Source organism: Neopelma chrysocephalum, unplaced genomic scaffold (genome assembly GCF_003984885.1).
Source record: "Neopelma chrysocephalum unplaced genomic scaffold, ASM398488v2 Primary Assembly neopelma1_23, whole genome shotgun sequence".
In the NCBI taxonomy this organism is placed as follows: Eukaryota; Metazoa; Chordata; class Aves; order Passeriformes; family Pipridae; genus Neopelma; species Neopelma chrysocephalum.
This window is the reverse complement of record NW_020897691.1, coordinates 16,796,778-16,821,139: the sequence shown is the minus strand read 5'-3', so window position 1 is coordinate 16,821,139 and position 24,362 is coordinate 16,796,778. Positions and strand designations below refer to the sequence as shown.

General features: G+C 34.8%; 1 protein-coding gene across 19 annotated transcripts in view; it reads left to right on the top strand.

The window, feature by feature from the left end:
• SYNE1 (spectrin repeat containing nuclear envelope protein 1) overlaps positions 1-24,362 on the top strand; it is a 309,124-nt gene that overhangs the window by 81,132 nt on the left and 203,630 nt on the right. For 16 of the 19 annotated variants that reach the window (XM_027688509.1, XM_027688518.1, XM_027688501.1 and 13 more), the window contains 14 exons: positions 1,827-1,934; positions 2,679-2,816; positions 3,570-3,734; positions 6,712-6,824; positions 7,368-7,536; positions 11,045-11,141; positions 12,665-12,867; positions 16,325-16,489; positions 17,967-18,119; positions 18,558-18,701; positions 19,030-19,203; positions 20,825-20,983; positions 23,010-23,174; positions 23,776-23,910. In XM_027688509.1, coding sequence (XP_027544310.1) covers positions 1,827-1,934; positions 2,679-2,816; positions 3,570-3,734; positions 6,712-6,824; positions 7,368-7,536; positions 11,045-11,141; positions 12,665-12,867; positions 16,325-16,489; positions 17,967-18,119; positions 18,558-18,701; positions 19,030-19,203; positions 20,825-20,983; positions 23,010-23,174; positions 23,776-23,910 — 2,088 coding nt within the window. Of the gene's footprint in view, positions 1-1,826; positions 1,935-2,231; positions 2,253-2,678; positions 2,817-3,569; positions 3,735-6,056; positions 6,189-6,211; positions 6,310-6,711; positions 6,825-7,367; positions 7,537-11,044; positions 11,142-12,664; positions 12,868-16,324; positions 16,490-17,966; positions 18,120-18,557; positions 18,702-19,029; positions 19,204-20,824; positions 20,984-23,009; positions 23,175-23,775; positions 23,911-24,362 lie in introns of those variants that run through there. The other 3 variants (XM_027688468.1, XM_027688476.1, XM_027688484.1) reach the window with 3 other exon arrangements.

The window sequence follows — 24,362 nt, the reverse complement described above, 5'->3', positions numbered from 1 at the left end:
TCACTAAAGTTATAGATTCTAAAGAATAGAGTAAATTTAATACCAAAGTTCTTTTTCTGATGGTGGAATGAGGTAAGATTCTCTTTTGTTATATTCTTCTTGTTTGGACTGGACAATCTTAAAGGTCTTTTCCAACCTAAATGATTCTATTATTGTCCTCCTAGGGGAGTAGTCCTGCCTTTGCTGTTTTTCGCAAAGAATCTTGGTGTTATTTTCCCACACAAAGACCAGAAGAGTCTTCTTCTTCTCTATATTTAAATGGTTTGAGAAGTTGGAAGTGCTAGGAATTCTGGCTTCTTGAGACACCATGTGCAGTCAAGGAAAGCCCAGTATTAGAAATATCTGGAGCAGGAAAGTGTCATATCTATCCTATACTGTTTCTCAGGTGTCAGCTTTTGTGCATCAGAAGCCAGGAGCATAAGTTATAGTGAACTTTGTTCCAGAACAGCTGCTTAGTACCATGTTAACCTCACTGGAACTACCCGGCTATCAAGTTAACAGCTATAATGTCTGTGATATTTGCAACAATCGGTTGTGCAAATTCTGTCCAACCAAATACAGCTGTTTTGAGTAGAGGATCAATAAGAGAATTAGTAGAAATACATTAAAGAAGGGTTTCTTTCATATCTGAGGAACCTGTCCTTTCCTGAGCTGAAAGAGAAGTAGCTCTATGCTTTTTGACCTATTAAGGGAAATTATATTTTACGTATTTGAGGCAGCTTTCAAAGAAAGGAATCATAACTGGCTTCCTTCCCAGGTCAGGATCTTTTTTTAAAAGACAGTACTTGGTTTCTTAAATACAGGGCAGTGACTATTCTTTTTTTTATCCTGTGGTCCAGTTTTCTCTCATGTAATACTTAAAATTTAATCACTCATTTTGGGTTATTAGCTTATATGATGGAATATTGCATTTGTTCACTGTAATAGATCTATTTCTGGCAAATTTTACAGGAGTATGGCTACTTCGGTTTCAAAAAGTAGCTTCTGATTAACAGCCAACACATATGGTTCGTTGTTTGGAAATCTGAGATGGACGCTTGTGTCCTACTTGATCAGGCTGCTTACATAGTGCACAAAATACTCTCTGTTGTCTGCTAACATACAACATGCTCACAAACCTGAGATTTCCTGTTAGTATTTTTCTGTTGACTGCCAAGTCACTGAATTCTGCGGAGAACTTTGCAGCCTTACAAAGCAGCAGTGCCATGACAGACTGAAGTGTTAAAGGAAAACTGTAAAACAAATATGCTTTTCTTCAAAGCCATAAAATGGCATAGATACAAAAGAAACTGAATACAATTGAGTTTTCTGTATTTCATTTTCCATGTAAAATATTTTACTAACTTCTGACCTTGGGAATTTGATGTCAAGGATTGCCCTGGAGTTGCTCAGAAAATAATTTCTTTTTCAGCAATAACAGCCCAGCAAATAAAATGTTAGTAAAAGATGAAAAAATCCTCTCCTGTCTCAGCTTAATTAATTTGTATTGAAAATTGACTTTGCAAATAAAATTAGTTATTAAGGTATATTAAAAGGACTTTGTGTTAATATATCAGATGAGAACTGCAAGTAACATCTTGGACACTACATTGTCCCAATTTGTCATGATTTCACCTCTGCAAGACTCATGTCTAGTTGCTGAGTTCTCTTATACTCAGGAATTGCTTTTCAGTTAGGTAAATGATAAGAAAATTGGGTCCACCAGCTTTCACTACAACTAATGACCTTGACTTGCTATAGAGATGTTAATTTCTGGACTGTATCTGACACTTCTACTAATAGACTGCAATGTTTTTTTTTTAATGGGTGGTTGTACTACATCACAGAAGGAAGACAGACTGGTGCTGAGAGACCTAAAAGTGTGGGCAGAACAATTTGAAAGAGACATAGCCCGAGCACAGGTGGCACAAACAAGCTTACAAGAGAAATATCAGGTAAGCAGCAAGGAAAATTGTGTATGATAAGAAATTATTGACATTATTATGTGTAAAAGTACTGCAGTATTTTATGCAATCTGTATATATGTGAGTCAATATGCTGTTGTTTAAAGAAATAAGGACACAAACTGTCTTGCCTTTTATTGATGGAGGAATTATAATGTCAGCACCAGCTTTGCTACATAGGACAGTGCACAGATGGTTTGCCTAACACGGAGTTTTTCCTAGCAGTGTGAAGAAGAACTGTCCTAGTTAGAAGTGAGCATGTGTCTGTGCCATCCTTCCAGATCCTGCATGATTTAGCTCAGATAGGAGGTATGTCTGAAGGCTGGATGAAGTGACAGGTGGAAAGGACAAGGCTTAGAGCTTTGTTTTTATCCCATCTCTCAAAGGGATGTCAGCAATACAAATTTTGGCCTAAATTTTCTCCTGAAGCTTGACCATTCCTAAAAGCAGCCATTGTCCCAAGTAGCATTAATTTGATTTGCCAGTTTATCTGATAGGTTATTATTTCATTTCATGTAGAGTTTAGGCATCTGATAACTGAAGGGAAATACGAAAGTCCTACCTATATGTAAGTAATAAATATACAAGTAAGTGTGCAAGTTTAGTACTACCCCTCTTCGTGAAGGATTAGGACTTCTGTCAGTACAAAATTGTCATAGGTTGTAGTACTCCATAAAGGTTGAAGAATTTAACTCTTTGACTCTGTACTACATTGGTGTGATTTTCTCTTTGCAGTCATTTAAGCATTTCAAAGTGCAATATGAGGTAAAAAGGAAACAGATTGAACTTGCAACCCAGTCATTAAGGAAAGATGGTAAATTATCACTCGATCAAGCTATGGTGAAGCAAGCATGGGAAAGAGTTTCTTCCAGGGTAAGTTGAAAATTATTATGCTATGTATTTTTTTATTAAATGAAGGATGAGAATTTAAAATTGTTTAGACATTCTTTACTATTGATTTTATTAGGCATCAGGAACTGTACAAGTTATACTATTTGTCCCAAATAAGTTATTAAATCATTATTACTAGTGCATATTCATAGTGTATATATGTATTTTTTATGTCATATATTTAACAGAGGATCTGTTTAAAAATATTCTGGAGTTCTCACATAAACTGCATTGTTTTCACTCCCATAACTGGGATTGCCAAGAAGACACTGTATTTTACTGCCATATTCTCGCCTCCACAGTCCTTTGAGATTCATTTGCACCTTACATATATAAAATATATTCAAAATAGAGATAAAAAGATTTTATTCAGGAACATGAATTAAATTACATTGCTGGATGAAGGTCTTGCATCCCTTATTGGGCCTGTTAACTGTTGAAATTCCAGATCTTCAGCTTGTCAGTTGTTCCAGTTTATTTGTGGTCATTCTATAACTCCATTTTCCATTCTGAAAGGGAAATACGTGAATCAACAAATCCTTACAGAGATCTTGTTGCCTGTGAGAATGCTATAATTTCCAAACTCACGTGGAGTAGTGTATCTAGTTTTATGTCTCAAACATACTCTGTTATGTGGGGTTTTGGTCTTACAGTATAAAGTCCAATTTTCATCAATGTACTTTTTGTATAATTTAGCAAGGAAGTAATTTCAGTCCTTTTACTTTTATTTCCTAGCTGCTTGATTGGCACATACACCTTGATAAATCTCTTCCTGCACCTTTGGGTACCATAGGTGCTTGGCTCTATAGAGCAGAGGCTGCTCTGAGGGAAGAAGTGACTGTTCAGCAAGCTCATGAGGAAACAGCAAATACAATACACAGGAAGCTTGAACAACATAAGGTAGATGTACATGCATTCATTCTGTGCATTGCACTTCATTGTTTCCACAGCTGTAAACGATCCATACTATACAAAGATTATTATTTCTATTTCTAGTTTCTGTGGGTTGTGTCATCCTAATGGTGGCTAAAAGCCACGTGTCTTGTCATGATGACCTGAACCATGATATCCCTGTATCTTAAAAGCAATATTCAAAATTGCTTTTGAATGTTCCTGCTTCTTTTATCTGAAAGATACAAGGTATTAATATTTTAATTTCTATGTAAAATTCTGTAGGGAGCTCGGAAGTTGGGTACATTGTTCAACCAGTAAGAACTTATTGGGTGAAACAGGAAAGAGGGAGAAAACCTACTAACTGTGTTGATATCACTGCAGGGGATATGCATGGAGGGGAGAAAATTAGAATAAAGTGTATTTTCATAGGGTCGTGATGACAGATAACATGATAGCCATCTGTGATGGCAGATAGCATGCTGTGGTAAACAGGAAACTTTTCCAGATGAATTTAAATAGCTGTACCATTATTCTTTGCTGAGTCCAAGTTCTCATTTAAAATCAAAACTGTGAAGTTTGTCTGCATTTATGTAATATGTGTGAGTAAAATATATTGGTGAAAAAATACGTTGGTGAGATGATAAAAGAAACTGAACCAGTAAATGAAAGGGAAGAGATGGTGTAGAGAAAGGCAGTTCTTGAGGCAGTAAGGCTGTATTGTTTTACATTTCTTTTTTTCTCTATCACTACTATTTTAAAATTTGATTGTAAATTTGTTATTTTTTGTGTTTAGGATATGGGTGGGGGTTTTGTATCAAAAAGTAATGTCATATAATGAAAAACCAAGAAGTTTCATGGTCATGTGATTACTTTTTATTAGAACAATTTCAGCTCTTCTAACTTTAGTAATAGCTAGTAAAATCAAACAATATTAAAATCTATGAGGAAGATAAGGGTTTTTTAAGGGTCTAGTCTCTTATAATATTGAATTTCACTAGCTTTGTTATTAACATCAAATGTTTAGGGATTCATAGGATTTGACATTTGTTTTAAAAATAACACATCAAACACTCTTTTGTTCTTAGAATGTGAACATTGGAGACCTCCTTTGATACACTCATAATAAGGACAAAAGAGTGTATCCTAAACTATGTTTTATTTGCATCAGAAATGCTGTGGTGAGGAGTTTTTGTGCCAACAAATAAACTTTGATTTAGGTTAATCTGTGCCAGGGGAGTTTTCCCATGAGAATAGGATAGAAAAAGCTTCAAGAGAAGCATGTGTAATTATATCTGCTCCTGGAGTTTGTTATGTTGCTCAGATTTGAATTGATGAATCCTAATGTGCTACTGGATAGTATCAGAAATGCATTAGTGTATTTTTTTCAGTCTTTGTTTCCTTGTTTCCTTGGGGTTTGTTTGTTTGTTATGGTTTTGTTCAGATGACATCATCTCTTTCTTTTTATCTTTGTTTCATCTGACAATGGGTTATTTTAGTGAACTTTACAGCCTATGGCCATTTTGAACTTAGTACAAAACGTACCAGCTTATTTGGACTAACCTCTTGGAATCAGGCAAGCACTTCAGTTTATTTTAGTTGATATTGCAACAACGATCCAGAAATCAAGGTCAATGTCTATGCTTGTTGAGGGTCATTTTACAGAGCAGGATTTCATTTTATGAGAACACTGTATATTTCATTGGTTTCTGGTTGATGCTGGATGAAACTATGGTTTTTTGTTAGGGGGGATCAATGTTAGGGGGATGGCAAGGTCTCAAATGCAGCTGAGATATTTGTTTCAAGTCTTTCCTTTATGTGAAACTATATTAGTCACAGGAGTTTTCACCATGGTAAAATCTGCACATCACTTGCATCTGGAAATGACTACTTAATTTCTCCTCACAACAAGATGTTGGCTGAAGTGGAAAACAATGAAAATGCAGGCAGGTTGATGGTGATAGTGGGGCCATTTGGTGAGCTGAGCTAGAGAATTACCATTGATTCCTCCTGTGCAAACACTGGATGTTGGCTGGGGAGAAGTGCTTTCTTGGCACAGAGGAGTAAATAGACATGTATGATCAATACAGAAGCCTGCATTTTGTTCTCAGGTGAGACAAGGGGAACCTTGTATTATCTCGTTTGCTAGCAGGCTTCTGAGCACTCTGTGCCAGCAGCTGTCCGTGTGCAGTAAAATACCCACCATTCTATTCCTTTCAGCCTCTCGCTGGGGACTTGACGTGTTATTGTTAACAGTATCTCTTCAAAGAGTGCTGCCAGTCATTCATTTTAATATGTAATCTCCAGGAAGCCGTTTGAAGCAGTGTTGCTTAGTTACAGTTGAAGTGTGCTCTGCTGTAAGGTTTTCGCTGGTACAATTCATATTGCAGGAATACAGGTCGCGTACCACATTCTGCATTTGTTCGTGCAATATTGAGAGAGAAATCCTGAAATCTTTTGATGGTGAGAGAGTGAAAAGTTTACTAAATATTGAATATGTACTTATGTAAGAAGCTAGAGATCTTCTGCCTATATATAGAGGAGTAGATTAGTTGCTGAAAATTTTAATCTATACTTACTAAAGGTTAGTATCTGTTGGAAAGATGTAAAGAGTAAATTTAGCAAGATTATGCTGTTGTGATGTGAGCTTATTAGCAGACTGCATTTTGGGGATTATTTAATACAGTTAAGAGTTTGTTAAACCTTTGCAGTGCATCCTCTGTTTTAAAATCTTCCATAATTGTTTAATGTAGCTGTAACAGAGCTTCACATAAGGGGGTTCCCTGTGTCAATGTTCAAGTTGATGTAAATGCTTTTGTGGTATGCATAACCTTGCATGCAAATGTGCGAGCATGATCAAATAGTTAACTACACTGAGTCATCAGTGAAGGCTTAAAATTGTGCTTATTAGTTAGATAGCCTACTGTGAGCCTTTTCTCTACCTCCCCCCTCCTCACTTTCTCTCTCTTTCTTAAAATCAAATCAGGATCTGCTGAAAAACATAGATGGTCACAAAAAAGCATTCCATGAGATCCACAGGACCAGGTCTGTTAATGGAGTGCCTGTTCCACCTGACCAGTTAGAGGATATGGCAGACAGGTAAGGCTTTCAATTTGAAATTAAAAGCTTCTGTGCATGAAGAGGAACCTGTTCGCTTTTTAATCTGTTGATGTAGAAATTACATTCTGGTTATGTTTCTCAGTGACTGAGATGGATAGAAAAACCTCCTAGAATATATATATAAATATATCCTAAAAAACCTGATGCTTTAAAGATTGATGAAAATCAAAACAAGCTATGAATTTTGGATGGGAATACTTTGACTCTGTATTGATCCTGTTATTGCTTGTCCCTGGAAGAAAATGTTATATAACAACAGCCAGGATGCATGTGAAAAAAATAGAAAAATGACTGCAAAACTTAGTAACAGATGTAAACCGATGATTTCTATGAATAAACAGAAATATAATTAATTTGTTGTTCAAGAGCAGTCATCAGAATATCATCATACATAATTCAGTGTTTGTAGACTCTGAATAAGGTGAAAGATTAAGAAAATATTGGAACTGTAACTAAAGCTTTCAGTCTCTCCTGAAAAAATGAATATTGCTCTATTTTACTACAGTGTGATTCGTTTTATAGGTTTAATTTTGTTGTCTCCTCATCTGAGCTCCATCTGTTGAAAATGGAGTTTCTGGAACTGAAGTACCGTCTACTGTCACTCTTAGTCCTTGCAGAATCAAAGTTAAAATCATGGATTATCAAATATGGAAGGCGAGAGTCTGTGGAACTGCTTCTTCAAAATTATATCGTAAGTTGGGGTTGTCATCTTTTTATAATTATTTTTGAAATATTAATATTTAAGTTTTCTGGAAATGAATAAAAGAACACAAACAGAAATAAGATTTGCCAACCACTGTATTCCTATGGAATGTATTTTCAGAGGTGAATCTGTCTTCCCTATGGAGGAACTTCAGTCAAAAGACTAAAAATTAAAATTATTCTCTTTGCACCATTTCTTAAGAAAGAGAAACAATGTCCCAAGTGCTAACTGTTTGATGATTAATTTAGCAAGCACATCTGGAGGTTCAAATCCTAGAATTTTACTTACTTTTTATAGCAATTCCAAAGAACTTAATTTCATCTTCTTTTACCACTGCAAAAATGTACTTTATAGTGACTATACACAGTTTAAGAAATAGAGTAGGTTTTTGGCATGCATTCTGATACAGTACTTTTTTTTTAAAGTCTTCCAAATGAATTTAAAAGATGTTATTCTGTGTACCTCTGTGTACTTGTTCAATATACTGTACCAATTAGGGAGTCATTTTATTCTTTTAAAGAATAATTTTTTTTTGTTCTACTCAGCATTAGTATATTAAACCCATTAATTTATTTCTGTTCTGGAAAGAGATTGCTCCAGCCATATACCATGTTAAGAAACAGAAACTATTGACTTACAGGAGTTAGTTGATAAGTTGTTTTCTCTCAGTCTTATGCTGCTGTATCTTTTTAAATTCACATATGCAGTGCCAAGTGGTAGGTAGAAAGATACTACTGCTGCACTTCCCCGTTAGGACGTGAGGGATTCTTTCAAAAGCAGGGCTGGTCTAAATACTTTTTTCTCTTCTGTCTAATCCATACAGTAAAAATTGCATGGGAAAATTAAGTCTAGAAAGAATTCATACAGTTATAGAACCATGTAGAACCAGGTCAATGTGTAGAGAAAATTATCAATGCCCCCACTGCTTTGGAAGGAAACTTCAAACTCAGTGAAGTTCCTCTACACAGGAAGAATTTCTGTGTTTAAACTTTAGCAGTTAGGGACAAATAAAAATTCAGGAGTTGGTTTACCCTTTTTTTTTTAGGCAATCTTTGCAAAATTCAGATATTCCTTGAAATAGCTTAGTCTGCTAGAGTGATGTGCAATACCTAGGACTTACAGTCCAATTTTTTATTCTGTAAGGCTGTCAAAAAACCTACAAAAGTGACAAGGAATATAATAAGAAAATGGATAGCTTGACTGTTGGATTATTTTTTTATGTCACTTTCTTATTTTTTGCTTTAAAATGAACATCAAGTTGTTAATTTGTATATTAATTTGCAGTTGCCACAATTATTCTTGTGATTCAGACCACTAATGCTGAGGTGGTCATTAGGGAAAGAAAATGCTTCCTTGTATCGTTTTTGAACCCACATAACATCAAAATGAGAAAATCGGGACAGGAAGATAAATATATCTCATTTTCATTCTTGATGGCCTTGATATCTGGGTCCTTCAACGTGTCCAATGATGAAAAGAGAATTTATTTGCTTTGGCTTGCCTGGCACCGTTTTTCTAGGACCAAGAGCCAAGTGTTACTCTTTCAGTAGATTAGGAGTCTTATGCAGGAAAGCTGTAGTCAGTACCTTATAGTCAGTGACTATATTAGTAGGAGATAAAAATGTAAGTCTGTTTGTCTGCCAAAGCAGACTGAGGAATGTCAGCATTCTAGGAACATGCGTAATCAGGATCTGGGTAGAACATATGCCTGGAAAATATTTATGTACTCTAGCTTAAAAATAAAAGTGGTGTTTGTTACTTCATCTTATCTTCTTTTCACCCATCTGTCATATACCAGAAGTAAAGGTCAGCAGAGATTGTACACTATCAGCCTGAAGAATATACTGTACTGAAGTCTCAGCTGTAATGGAGATACTAGGTAGAGTTATCCATGGATTTTAACCCACAGAACTGTGTTTTGACATTGCTGTCTGAGCACTTTTCTATTGGGAAAGCTGTTTATTTTTTTCAAGGAGTCTTGTCAGATGGGATACAATATTAATCAGTAAAACATCTATATTTAATTTTTGAAAATATTTCAAGTAGCTCTTGAAGTCAATGTTATATGAATCATTTTTATTCACATGAAGTCTAGGAGTTTTTAATTCAGGTTAAAATGTCTTGCGTGGATTTGGCAAAAGTGAAAGTCAGGAGTTTGTCACATAATTCATGGTAAAGTATATAGTTCTTTATACATGGCAGATTTTGTTTTAACAGGAAAGCAGAGAAAAATTCTGACTGTTCTTGACTTCTGGTTTCCTTGGTTATAAACACATTTCTAAATTACATACTAGATAGCTGTGGTAATTTGACATAGTAACTGTCAAAGGTTTTAAAATAGAAAATTTTTAGATATATCCTGGCTGGCAAATTATTTTTTAAAACATTTTTTTATGTTATATAATATGGGTTCATGAACACACAAAATCTAATTCTCTTCAAAATTCATTGAACTTTTAACTTCAATTGAAACTTGGTTTTGCCAGTCACATTGGTCTATTTTTGTCTATTCTGGCATTCCAAAGCTTGTATAGACATATGTGGGGCACACATTCCTTATTTTGTAATCTGCAGATGAGGAGGCTTGGGATGTAGTATAAGCTACAAACCATTCCAAATTCTACCTTCCTCTCCCTTTTGTAACAGTGATAATACAAGATACAATATGCTTGCATAATACAGAGCTGTAATTATATGTTGCACTTAAAGGAAGTAACATTTCTGAAAGACATTAAAAAAGGTCAGTGTCATTTGCCATGAGGAATAAAGAAGCATAAATATCAGAGGCATAACTTTTTGACCAAAATTTTTTCAGATAATTTATTCATCACACTATAACACATTACACAGCTAAACCACCACTCAGAAAGGAAAAACACTGTGTCACACTTTGGAAAAACAGCATCTCTTTGTGAAGGGTTTCCATAATCTTATTTTTGCCAGTTGCAAAAGAGGTAAAGAAAAACTGAAGGATAAGGCAAATGTTTTTTATCTCTTTAAGTGTAACCCATCTTTCTGCAAAGGCTTAATACAAGAACAGTTTTTAAACTTTAACTGGATTTGACTTTTGTGGTGACCTATATGAAGGAAATTTTCTCTTCTATTAAAATTATTCCACTTACATTTCAGCATAAAACAGTTCTCATTAAATAACTTGTAAGTTAATTACTCAGTTTCTGTGCATTCTAACTACGACATCTGGTGAGTTTCAGCAAGTCAGCAATTAGCAGCCCAAGAACCCTTTACTTTCTGTGTGGAAAGTAAATAAATCTGTATTTGTAACAATATACTCTGCTGTAACATTAATTTGAAAAGGTGAAATTTGTGTACTGTTTTATAATTATGATAATTTAAATATTATTTTATAGTGATGAAAAGATGAATGGAGGAATAAAGAAGTTAAAAGTTGTCATCACTATCCTGATGTAATTTCCTGGAAATTATCCTTATTCTTAATACCTACCTTTATTTTGCCTGTTGTATTTTTTCTTTTCAGTCTGTTATTGAAAATAGTAAGTTCTTTGAGCAGTATGAAGTTACTTACCAGATCTTGAAAAGAGCAGCTGAAATGTATGCCAAAGCAAATGGCTCAGGTAAACGGCTATATTTCTTTTGTCACTGCAACAGCATTTTAATCTCTTTAGGTGTAAGTATCCTCTAAAAAGGTCTCCTAATACTTGTTTCGTCCATGCAGCAAAGCTGTTCAGCAACAGCAGCTGCAGGTCACCAGAGACTACAGCCTCTGGTAGCAATTTCACATATTCTATAACATGTCACCTGGTCCAGAGCAGCCTGCCCTCCTGCTGTTAGATTTCCTCCTGCAGATTTCTGAATCTCCAGAGGGTGATCGTGTTCTGACTTCCTCATGGGAGAAGTCCATCATCCATGCTAACTTTTGGATTATTTTGGTGTTGTTGATTTGGGCCAAAAGTGTACCAGAGACCAAATTAGGAGTAGGGAAAATCATGTTCTGGTGCCTGGAAATGCTCCCTGGCTTGGCTTCATTTACTAGAAAAAGACAAAAAGAGAGTTGATCCCAGTATCATTATAGTTGCAAAATTATACTTTGATGTATTGAAGGTTCTTCATTAACTTTGAAAACCTATAAGAGGAACTCAAATGATAGTTGAAGTATGGATATACATGATAAAAATGTGTAGCTGATTCAACAGCTGCCTCGTGTCATTCCTGAACATTGCTGAGTTCAGTGAGAATTTGAGGGCAATATTTGACCTAGATACTTACAGACACGGGGTCACTTTAATCTCTGCTGACAGTAATGTCTGTGGAGGATTGCTGCAGCTTCTAAAGGGGACAGAAAATGGATACCTTTGTTTGTTGAGAAATTTAAGTTGATAGTGATACCCAAATTTTACAAAAGTAAATATTTTTTACAAGATATTCTTACAAAGAATAGGAGTCATAGATGTATTCAATGCTATTAATAAAATCCAGTAACAAATTGCTTTCTAAAGGACAAGTACTCACATATATGAATTCAGCAATAGCAGCAGAAATTAGAGGACACCTTAGCTAAAAACTATTTAAAATATCTATATTCTGTGTATTTTATGAAGTCTCAGCATTTCCTTGGTCTTTTTTCTTCTCTGTTTTTTTTCTTCTGGAATGAGGACACACTTGTTCCTTTATTGCAATGTGGAAAATATTAAAAATTAAATGGCAAAAATCACCAGCAGTTTAATTTCAAAGTTAATGGAAGAATGATTAGAATTTCATTCCATACTTTTCAATGCAAATATAATATGCATTTTATATGATACATCTCTCATTTTATGCCTTTTTAAGGTAAATTTATCCTCTGATTTATTTTCTTGCGGATTTGAAATGAACACCACACAGAATATGCAGTGTGCCTGTTTTAATTTAGCATTCATTTTATGTACTTTTCTCAGTCTTTAATTCACAGCTTTAATTTCTCGCTCATGATTTTGCACTAAAATTGGACTGTGAAGTGAACATAAACGTATAAAAGCCTACTGAATTAGAAGTTACAGTAAAATAAAATTCTCCAATGAGAATGGATAATCGTAACATGAAGTTAAGCTTTACAGAAATAATAATAACGAAAATAATCAATGTCTTTCCTGTATCTCAGTGGAAGAAGTTGAGAATGTGATGAAATTCATGAGTGATACGACAGCTCAGTGGAGGAACCTCTCAGTAGAGGTGAGAAGTGTAAGAAGCATGTTGGAAGAAGTAATTGCTAATTGGGACAGATACAGCAGCACTGTGGCAGGTCTGCAAGCTTGGCTGGAAGATGCTGAAAAAATGCTGAATCAACCTGAACATTCTAAAAAGGTATGCACTAATAGCATATGTGTCTGGTTATTTTGTAAATTAGGAAGCATGTGTTTTTGCATTTGCTTAGCTTGTTTTGTGAAATGTCATACAAGAGCAAGAGATTTTTTCAGATTTTCCATACTGTCTTCATTCATCATAGGTATTTCAATGTTTGCTTGTATGGGATCTGCGTATATACACACAATGAAAGAAAGCATCATCTGTGATAACATGGTTAGAGTCATCTTTGACATGAATATAGGGCAGCAGTATTGCTCAGAGCTAAGAATGTTACATGATTCACTTAAAGGCAAATACAGCTCTTAACACCAAAGTGGATGGTCATGGCCTACCTATAAAGACACTTGAAGAAAATTATTTTTTCCACTGATTTTACCATGTAGATGACAGATTTCAACATTCATTGCCTTACAGTAATATTAATACGTATTGTTATGTTCAATGGGTAAGTAATTTTTCCTTACCTATTTCCCCGGCATTTTAAAAATCTTTTGACAAGTTGTTTTGGGAACCTGCAGTTATAAAGATATTTTTTCTATTTCCTTTTTTTGTAGAGTGCTGAAGCACTAAGATTTAAGTTTGTGAACCTTCAATAATGACCCAGATTGACTTGAATAGTCCTGCATTTAATAGGTGCTAAATTTGCACTCAATCCCAATGTAGCAGATATATTGCTCTTAAAACAAAAGTAGGGGTTTTATAGGTTGTAAGATGACAAATTGACATCAGGTCAGGAATGAGCATTTCATGCTTTATAAAGGAAAAGTATAATTTTTGTTAAAGTTTGTTAGTTTAAACTGATGTAAAATAATGGAATACACTTTTAAAATAAAAATAAACCTGTGAAAAGTAGTAGTCTGCTATAATATAAATAATATAATATAAATACAAACAGTTATTACTGATCAGGAAGGATGATTTCACCTGATCAAGGTGATCTTAAATAATGGTGTATGTTTTATGTAAGTAACTGGGCAGTGTTTAAAATTAAATACTCTTTCCATTAATATGAATAAAATCAAAACATTTACTTCTCTGAAAGTTATAAAGATTTATAACTTTATTGTTGTATAACTTATATATATATGTTATATATACCCACAGAGTATATACTTGCTTCTGATTTCTAACATATCCAACAGGTAATTCTTACTATTCTGATAAAAAAGCCATGTTGAAAACCTTAGACGTGAATGTGGTATTCTTCCCAAAATGCTAATTTCTTCTTAAAATTACATTGGCTCCAAACTATTAAAAATTACTGAGTGGTACCATAATCTGCCTGTAGACTGAGATACATATTTTAGAAGTTACTTGTACCTTTAGTATTGAATCTAGCATTCCAAAACAATAATGTTCACTTAGATAGTTCCAATTTAACAGTTTTACTATTTGATTATTAGAATCAAAAGCAATTCTTATATTGGTTTATACAATTAATAGTCTTAAAGCCATCAGGAAATGCAGGTAAAATATGGTAACTATTGTTTGGAATATGGCATAAAACATTTTTAAACATTTCAAAATATTTGTTCTGTAAATCCAGAAATATATCAGTATATGATATGATACAAATATGATACAGAGTTGCTCATTTGCAAACCTTACTGGTATTATTTAAACCCACTATATTCTATCCTAGGGAAAGGCCATAGTAGCCCTTTACCGTGGTGACATGCTTTCTTCTTCTTTTCATTATCTCTCGTTTCAAGACCAGCACATATCACTGTTCTTTTTGGAAAAGAAAGCGACTTATTGGCTTTCTCATTGGCTTCTGTTTTCAGAAACATTACTGTGAACCCGTAGCAAAGATCTTGCAAAAAAAGCTCAATATGCGCTTGGATTTTTCAGATAGCTCCTTCTACAACTGCTTTGTTTACTTGCAGTACCTCTTAAGCACTTTCCATAATAACCTCATTGTAACTGCACTCTCCCACACTTTTCTCACACATCTTTATCCAAAAGTTTTCAGGGAGCTTGTAGATCTCATGTAGGACTTCCTTAAAAAGAACTGCATTGTTTTAATTGAGCACAGTACCTGCCAAACTTGTTTAAATTTTACACATGCTTTAAGTTGACTTCTGAAATGTAGAGAATCCCCAGCAGAGTCTGAGGAAGGTAATGTTTTGTGGGAATAAGTGTGTGGGAGCAAGAATGTGAGTAGTTTACTCCATGTGCTTTTTTCTTCTTGACCTCTAGTAAGCCTGACCATTGAATGGCTGACCAGTGCCAGATTCAGCAGACTTAATTTCTTTCGAATGTGCTCATAGAGGGTAGGTTTTGCACAAAGCAAGGTGTTTGCTCCACTGCAAGTGGAAGATTCAGACTGCAGATACAATTTACTGAAGTGGTTAAACTTAACTCACTGATGCATTGGTGCACAGCACCTGTACACTACTGATCTCAGCTTTAGGAATTGAAAACACTATGTGTTGTTTTCAGATGCAACTGAAAAGTCAAATGAATGTATGCTGGTCAATTCTCTCTTCAAGACATTAGACCAGTATGCATCCATTTGACCTTTTCAGTTGCATCCGAACTGGTTTTGCATGACGATATGGTTGGATAGGACTTTTTCACATCCACCCTTGAGCAAAGGATTGCATGGGACTGTCACTGGCAGAAGAACAGTCTTGGAAATTATAGGGTAGATCGATAGTCATAAGCAAAATGGATCACTTCCCCTTCCTAAGTCCTGAGGACCAAGGGTAGCAGGGACAAGCCAAAGCCATGGCAGAGAAGATGTGGACAATCATGAGACAGGTGGAGTCCTGTTATGTTTACTGGTATAGCTGGAGTCATAGAGCCTGCCTTAGGTATTGCCCATCCTCTTGAAGAGAGAAAAGAAAGGGAGGGAGCTGGTCCTTGTCTTCTATATCAATTTATGTGCATGTATCTGCCTGCAAGATGCATACAGTCTATTTAGGCTGCCTCACTGGGACAGGGGGGAAAAATATCAGTGAGAACCATTCGTTTCACCTCTGCATTCAACTGCTCTGAGATAGGAGGAAGCAGGGATCAAGAATCAGTCTTCACGGGTCTTCTGGGAAGCTGCATGCAGTTCACAGCAGGGGAAGAACCCCTTTACAGCCTGTATATGGCTCAGGTTACTATCAGCCCATGTTGTTTCAACACAAGACATAAATTAGATGAGCCCTAACAGTGTTTTTAGTTATAGAGCTTTTTCTTAAAGAGGAGTTCGATTTGTTTAACTGAAACTACTCACCTGAGTAAAATGAGCTGTAAATAAACTGGCAGTAATTTTTAGTTCCACAGGTTATGTCCACAGACATTGAAATTCTGTTATGGCATATTTGATGTAAAGAGCTTCAGAGGATAACTGTTCAAAGAGTTTTTATCAAGCCATTAGCTGGTGATTAAATTTTGGTTTTGTGATTTAAGATAAAGACTAATTGAAAGGGTTTTGGAAAGATGTTCTCGTTTTCTTCTTCAGGATTTCTTCCGACACTTACCTCATTGGATCCAACAGCACACAGCCATGAATGATGCTGGTAATTTTCTGATTGAAACATGTGATGAGACCATTTCCAGAGATCTTAAACAGCAGCTTCTGTTACTAAATGGAAGATGGAGAGAATTGTTTATGCAGGTTAAACAGGTTAGTGATATTGCCCTTGTTAGTTTTAAATATTTACTTTGTCATTTCCACGCAAGCAAGACAGATTGCCTTACTAGCAGGACTATAGTACAACGTAATAAGGTGTCTAGCTGTTCATCATTATTTAAATCAGAAATGACTCCCTGACAATAGTTAATTTTATTGGGGGCTCTCCTTTATTTATCTTTTTGGTTATACAGCTATTTAGTGTTAATTTTTGACATTTTCAACTAGTATAAACTGTAGTTTTTTGCTGGGGTAACCTGTCTTGATGCAGAGAATGTTATTTTTACATATCTTCTACTGTTCTTCAAAGAAAGTGATTGATTTTTAGTAGCTGTTGTTATTGTAAAAGCTCTGTAAAGCTAAACAGTGAAAATGGTGAAAATTATTATTTTAACTACTCTTTGATGAAAGTTGCATTCAATTATTGTACTGCAACAATAAGCAGATATCGTGTAAGTTAATTAACTAAATGTTTTCCCCAGATTAGTCAGGCTTTACTTCTGTCTTACCCACAAAGAGGCACTGATAGTAAGCGAAAAAACCTACCCTTTATCTCATTAAAGCGATTCTACTGTTAGGAAAAGAATTGTTGTTTCTATATTTGCTCTTTAAAAAGCAAAGGGAAGATGTGAGCTTAATTACATTGGAGTATTTCACACCTCATAAACACATTAGAAAATATCTTTGCTGTAGTCAATATGCATCTAATGATATTGTCCCCTTCCGGTGATTTTAAGTCACCTATTTGAAGACACTAGATCTGTTTTCCTTACTGGCATGACTATTTCATATTCAGTCAAGTTAAATGGAAAAGGAAATAATAATTGCCTCTCTTTTATTGTAACTTTTCCAGACAGTTGACTAGAATGTTCTCAAGCTTTATTTGCTGATCATATTTAGGGTGATTCACTTATGTAAATGCCTCTTCCCCTACTTGTCCACCTTCTTTCTTTTGTTGACTGTATATTTTTTCTCACTGGCCTTTCACCATTTCTGTCATACAGCTCTTTCCACTTTCTAAGACCTATGTTTCCCCTTCTTCCAGCCAACATTTTGTTATTGAAATTTCCCTTATCCTTCAGTTTTTCTGGCTTTTCATGTTCTATTCTCTTGGTTGAATTTTCAAAATTGGTATTTTAGGTAATGAGAAATTAATTGAATTGTTGATTCTAGGTTAGAAACAAATGAGAGTCTCGCATTCCTCATATAATCCAAACCTTAAAAAAGGTGGACCACTTGTATGCATGCTGTTCTTTTTAGTATCATCACTATCAAAATTAATGCACATGATTAGTATCTAAATAATTCAGAAGATCAGTTTGCATTAAATTTTATTTCATTGAATATAATTTTTCAGCAAACAATTTGCACTGAAAGCATGCTAATTCTTTAAGTAATTTCTTAATTGCCAGATATCTCATTTGGGGTGGTTATTTTTTTGATTGTTCCTTTTTGCTTTACATTTTTGTAGTATGCTCGAGCAGATGAACTGGACAAAATGAAGAAAGAATATGTGGATGGTGTTGCCCATTTGACAGCTTTTATTGATGGAAACAATAGGAAATTTTCAACCCCTGTAGAAATGTCCTTCCTTGATGTTAAAATGTTTGTACAAGAATTAGAAGTAAGTGTCTTTCTTTCTTTCTCCTTCATAAGAGAGAAACTTGTAACTATTTAACTCTGATAGCATAAAATTATTTTAGTATACATTTCCATTTCTAATTTGCTTGTTTGTTTGTTTTGACCAGTGGTGCGCTTTTTTGGTGTGGTTTTGGCTACAGCTAATATAAATCATTGTGTTCTATGAGTGACATTTTTAGAGTAAATTTCAAAAATACTGCCCAACTAGATATTTTTTTCTGTGTAGTTTCAAATGATATTCAGGTGTATTGACTGATACCCTTTGGCTCAGTGTTCATGCATTTGAAACATGGCTCAGTATCCACTTAAAATCAGTGATGAAAATAATTGATAATTCGAATTTATATCTTTTATCAGTCTTGTATCTGCCATGAGTGCATAAATGCTGGTGTTGAAATATTTTTTGAACCACTTGTTTCAGAATACTAAGCAGAAATTGCCTGCGATGGAAGCTCAGTATAAAGCGGTTACAAGAACAGTGCAACTTGTTACAAAAGAAGTTTCCCAAGAGGAAGGGAATGAAATGCTGGGAACTTTGACACGGATCAAAGAGCAGCTGAGCAAGGTTGCAGAACACTTTCTCTACTACATATGTTGTTGACTGTTGAGCTATTAGATAGTAAGCTCCTGTACATAAATGCTCACATATATGCATTTGAACAAATATATAGTTGTAACAACAGAGTGATTCAGTGTGGAAAACATGTTACTTCTCCTAGATGATACAATTACCATTCTTAAATTTAATATTCTGTTCTTTAAGAAGTAATACAGGATCAGGATTGATCAATCTTTAAAAAGATTAGGTAGCAACAATGTAAACCTACATACAAAGGAAGTTATTATTTATTGAATTTTACAACTTTTTCAATATTTTTTTTAATGGTGAAAAGGTTAAGGAGTATTCCTGTGCCCTGCTGTATGAATGCCAGCGTCTGCTGTCTCCACTGGAAGAACTGGAGAAACAAATCACACATTTTTATGAATCTCTTGAAAAAGTCAATGAAATAATTTCTATCCTGGACCCTGAAGCACAACCCACAGCTGTTCTTAAACAAAAAGCCCAAGTAAGTTTCAGAAACATCTTACCAAGATCTGCTGCCTCTGAGTATTTGCAATTAGCTTTGTTAGGAATTTGGATTGCAACTCAGTAAGGTAAGCAAATGCTTCTTCATATTCAGGCAACAAATATAGCCATATCATAAAATCAGCTAGGCATATATACAAAGATTGAAACTTGTGTTCCCTCCTAGTGTCTTGATTTCAATCCAAGAAGTAAATATAAGACTTTTTTTTTTTTTTTAATCTAGTGGAAATTGGACTGAAGTATCAAAAAAACATTGATTTTTTTTTTTATTAAGCAGATGAAATAATATGATCGGAAAATTCTCTGGGTTTTCTTGGACAATTATGAAAATTTCTTAGAAGTCTGGAAAAGTGATTTCTTTGAAGTGCACTACTTTTCTTCCTGACCAATAAACATTTCTCTCTGGAGAAATGCAGAGCTAGTCAGAATTCACTTGGAAAGTTAAATAAAAATACAAGGATCTTGTATTGGAATTGGTGTTTATCCTTGTGTGTGTGTGGTATATAGTCTAGAAATAGTTTCTTAAAATTGAGGTACACATTTCATTAGAGTTGGATTTGACAGGTAATATAAATAAATGGATTTTTTTATGGGAAGCTGAAGTATTTCAAAGCCATTTAGAGCCCCTCAGGAAAAATAATGGAACTAAGAGATTTAATTTCATTTATGTGTGTGTTTATATGTAAAAATTAGTTCAAACCTGTAATGACTCTGGAGATTGGCCCAATAATTCAACAAGAAGGATGTTCTCTTCCAGTGACTTCAAGCTTTGATTGTATTTCAGTAAAAATGATCTGGTGACCTTGAATCCAGCCCGTCCATTATTTTCCCAAGTAAATCATCTTCTCTTTATTAACACTGGGTGAATCACATTTCCAAACTGCAGGTTAAGGGGCAGCTCCTAAGAGCACTTCTCTCTTCTGTTTTCAAAGGTTAATCTGCCCCAGAAGGTCACAATAAAAAGACATGTTGTTTCTGCAGTTATTTGCCAGCAAGGAACCAAAATCATACCATTTATATGGAGAGTGCTGGTTTCTGCCTGATCAGAGAGTAAACCAAGATTTGTGCTAAGAAATAGAGTGCACCTTCAATAGCAGAATAGTTTCCTCACTGCAGGATTTTTAAACCATTTTTTTTAAGCCTGTGCTACTTCATGCATGTTTTCTTTTTTCTCTCTTTTTTTCTCATTACTTAATGGGATTTGTAATGAAATCTGAATTCCAAAAGCTGACATGAAAGATTAATTTTTTGAAAGGTGAGGAAGGTTAAGATCTCAACCTGCTGCCTGTAGTGAAATCCCATAACATTAAATCGCAGAATAATGTATTGATCAACATTCTCTAAAACTATCTGAAGGGCTTGGATATCTGTCTGTGCCTTTTTTTTATAAATAGCTAGAGCTCTCTTTGGGTACAGACTTACCATACAAGGAGAAAGTTGTGTTGTCTGTGTTATTCCATATGATATTTTATATAGTCTGTTTCTTATTGGTTCTTTGACCTCATCCCTTTTGTTCTTATTGTCAAAAACACCTTGTTATTTTGCCAAACTTTTCTCTCCTTTGTTCCTGGCCAGGGTGTATATGTGTTTTTTTGTTTCAGGATTTGGTAGCTTACCAAGAAAACTGCAAGAAAGATTTGTCCCTGATTGAGAGAAACAGTCAGAGTATCCTGCAGTGTGTGGCTTCCAGTGAAGTGTTACAGCATTTCCAGCAGTCAACGTTTCAGAAGAAAGTTACACAAGTTCAGATTACTTTTCAGGTAATAATGTCATACCTTGGTGCATATTTTTGAAAGTTTATTCATATGCAGTTGATCCATCCTACTGATCCATCCATTTGGTCACTCTATAGCTACCATGCTGGATAGCCCTCCTCTCTGATGCCAAGTTATTAATTAAGGATTTGTCTGTATTAGGTGATAAGTGGTAAGGGGACTGACAGTCGTGTTCTCCATGCAGTTATTCAGAGGTGAGCCTACCACAGCGGAAGCTGGGATTTAAGAGAGCTTCCATATGTCTCAGGCTCCTTTGGAATGAGGAATCTGAAATCCTACCGTTAAGGGCTGCACTGTCATTTTTTTTCCTGACTTTATTATCTTGGCTAATTATTTGCTCCCATATTCCCATACATCCCACTTCACACAAAGCATGGAAGATGGAAACTCTTGAACATGCTACTATTGCTGGTCCTTGTATTTCCTCAGAAAATGTCATAGATTGTGAATCTAGAAGGTTGCAAATATGCTGCATTTGTTAATATAAAGATGTATGCTTTGGGCTATATTCCACCTTACCTGTAGAGCTCTATGTTGTTATTATCACTTATTACTGATATTTTCAGGGCTATTCAGCCCCCATCTAGCCCCACTCTAGTATGAAATTAACCATTACACATAGTGTGATTTTTGGGGTTGTCCTGTGCAGAATGAGGAGTTGAACTCAATCCTTGTGTGTCACTTCCAACTCAGTGTATTCTATGATTTTATCATTATCTTGGAGCCAGATCTCCAGACATTGGGTTCTATTATATTTGTTTTCAGGCAATTATTGTTCAGTATAAAGGTATCTAAACTGAATTTTAAACTACAGAAAATCACCTATCAGTAAAGAGCTCTGAGAGGTGGATTACAAAATTTTTATGGTATTTGTGGGTTGTACCTAAAGATAAGTGGGGTTTGATTTGTAACAGAAATCATTATTTAAGTTTAGCTTATAGTAGCAAAATCAGATACAGTTGTTGCTGCATAAATTTACCATGTTCAACATTAATTATTCTGTTCCTATAAAGTTGGATAGTGGTTTGTCTCTTTTTATGTTAGAAAATAAACCTATAAAATATGGTATAACCATACAAAATGTGACATACCTAGAGTTAAAATACTGGAAACTGGAACTTTTTCATGTAAAGAATACATTCCTATATAATTCTAATATTGTGCATTTATTTTTATCAGGAAACTTTAAAAAGATTTAGTAAGATGTTTAAGTTGAGAATGACAGATTTGATTAGCTCACTTATCAAAACTCATTACAAATATTTACACTGGGGTTTGTAATCAGTGAGGATGATGAAGTGTGTGTATAGTAAGCGGTTTTGGAACTGCCTTGCAGTGGTTAAACTGCTAAACTGTTCAATTCTATGGGTAAGTTTTGTTACTTCCTTATGGAATTGTAACCACTGAATAATGCAATGCACTAGAACAGACTAAAACACAGAATAATAGAAGAGCTGTGTCTAAGGTTGCAAAACAAGAAGATTTCAGCAAATAAACCACAAAATTTTCTGTCTTTTAAGCAGTTTTCTTCCTGGTTACTTATCCAACCTTCTAGTGTGATAATCTTACAAAACTATTCCAGGTCAGAAGACCTGTAGCATGGAAGTGGTTGGATCCATGGGTCAAACCACCTTCATGTCAGGTCTCGTTAGGAGGAAGTAGTTTGATACTAGGAAAAATGAAATGGCAAGCTTTCGGCCAAATCAGGTGCTTTACATATGAAAGCAGGCTTTAGGAAAGAAACACACTAATCAAATGGTAGAGGCATTCTGAAAGTATCAGAGACATCTATATTAGATATCTACTAATTTTTTTTTGGAATGATGACATTAGCCCAAGCCTAAGTATTAAAAATTGTGAAAATGGGAGCAGGAGAGGGAGAAGCGTGGTGAAAAGCATATATTTAAAAGAGTGACACAAATTAAATGCATGTTTTGTAAGATCATGGTACAAGAGAGCAAATGAAAATCTGTGTGAAAGTGCCAGCTCATTTTCTTTGCTTGTAACTCAGAATATGGTCAGGAAAGCTGGTGAGTGGAGAAAAAACATAGAAGCAAATAGCCGTTTGATGAAGAAATTTGAGGAGTCTAGAGCAGAACTGGAGAAAGTAATACAGATTGCCAATTGTTGCTTAAAAGAAAAAGGAAATCCTGAAGAACTTCTCAGAAAACATAGCGTGAGTAAATTCTCTGACCTTCCTCATGGAAATCTTTGAGTGCATGACATACAAATGAAAAGCCTACTTAATTCTAAAATTGATGTGAGTTTCTTGCACATGTAGAAGTTATACAGATCAGGTCAAACTAATGCTAAGATTGAAAAATGAAAAGGAATAATGATCACCACTCTTACTGATGGATGCAAGCAACTAGAAGGTGAAGAGAAAAGACCCCGTAGAAATTAGGGCAGGTTTTGTCAGTAGAATCATTGAGAGTTAGAATACTATATTTTGCCAGTCTCACACATCCACTGCTCTTTTTTCAAATACCTGTGTCTGTATTATAACCATTACTTATGCACGTACTCTTGTTTAAATACCATAAATATTTATGTATTCTTGTTGAAATACCATATCAGTGTACTGGATGAGAATATATTAATTTGCTGGACTTTAAATAGCTAGAAATAGTTATTTCCTTAGCTCAAATTTAAATTCTTCAATGCAACATAAGTAAGCTTGAAACTCACAGTGTGTGTTAGGAACTTTAAGTTTTCAGGTTACCACATCAATAACCAGCTTCATCTTCTCACTTTCTCACTTTCTGCCTCAACTTCAGGAATTCTTCAACCAGTTGGATCAGAGAGTCCTAAATGCCTTTCTGAAAGCTTGTGACGAACTTACTGACATCCTCCCAGAACAAGAGCAACACAGCCTGCAGGAAGCTGTGAGAAAACTCCATAGGCAGTGGAAGGTTAGTGAATGATGTCTCTGGAAATTGTAAGTCTTAGTTTTGAAAAGTTTCTGCATGACCTACATATTGAAAATTAAAACAAGTAAGTTGATTATTTGTCTTCCTGTACAATTGGGAAAAAAAAGAAAAAAAAAATCTATTTTACAACAAAAGCTCTGTTAAGTAAAGTGGTTAAGTGAAGTCAAGAAATGTGAGACATTAATTATAAAACCTTCATTTTCCCCCTACATATAGCCGTAATGATACCTCTGTTAAGAACATTTCTTGAGAATATATGCTAGCTTTTCTTTATGCTGATGTTGGATGATTGCAATTACTTTCCCAACCAAAAAAAAAAAAAACCTGTAAGAGATCAGGCTATCAGTTTAAATTGTGTGTTCTGCCAAAGACTCTCAAAACTGAACAAACTTTGCTCATAAGCTATGGAATTTTTTGCCTGCAACAGCGTGTTG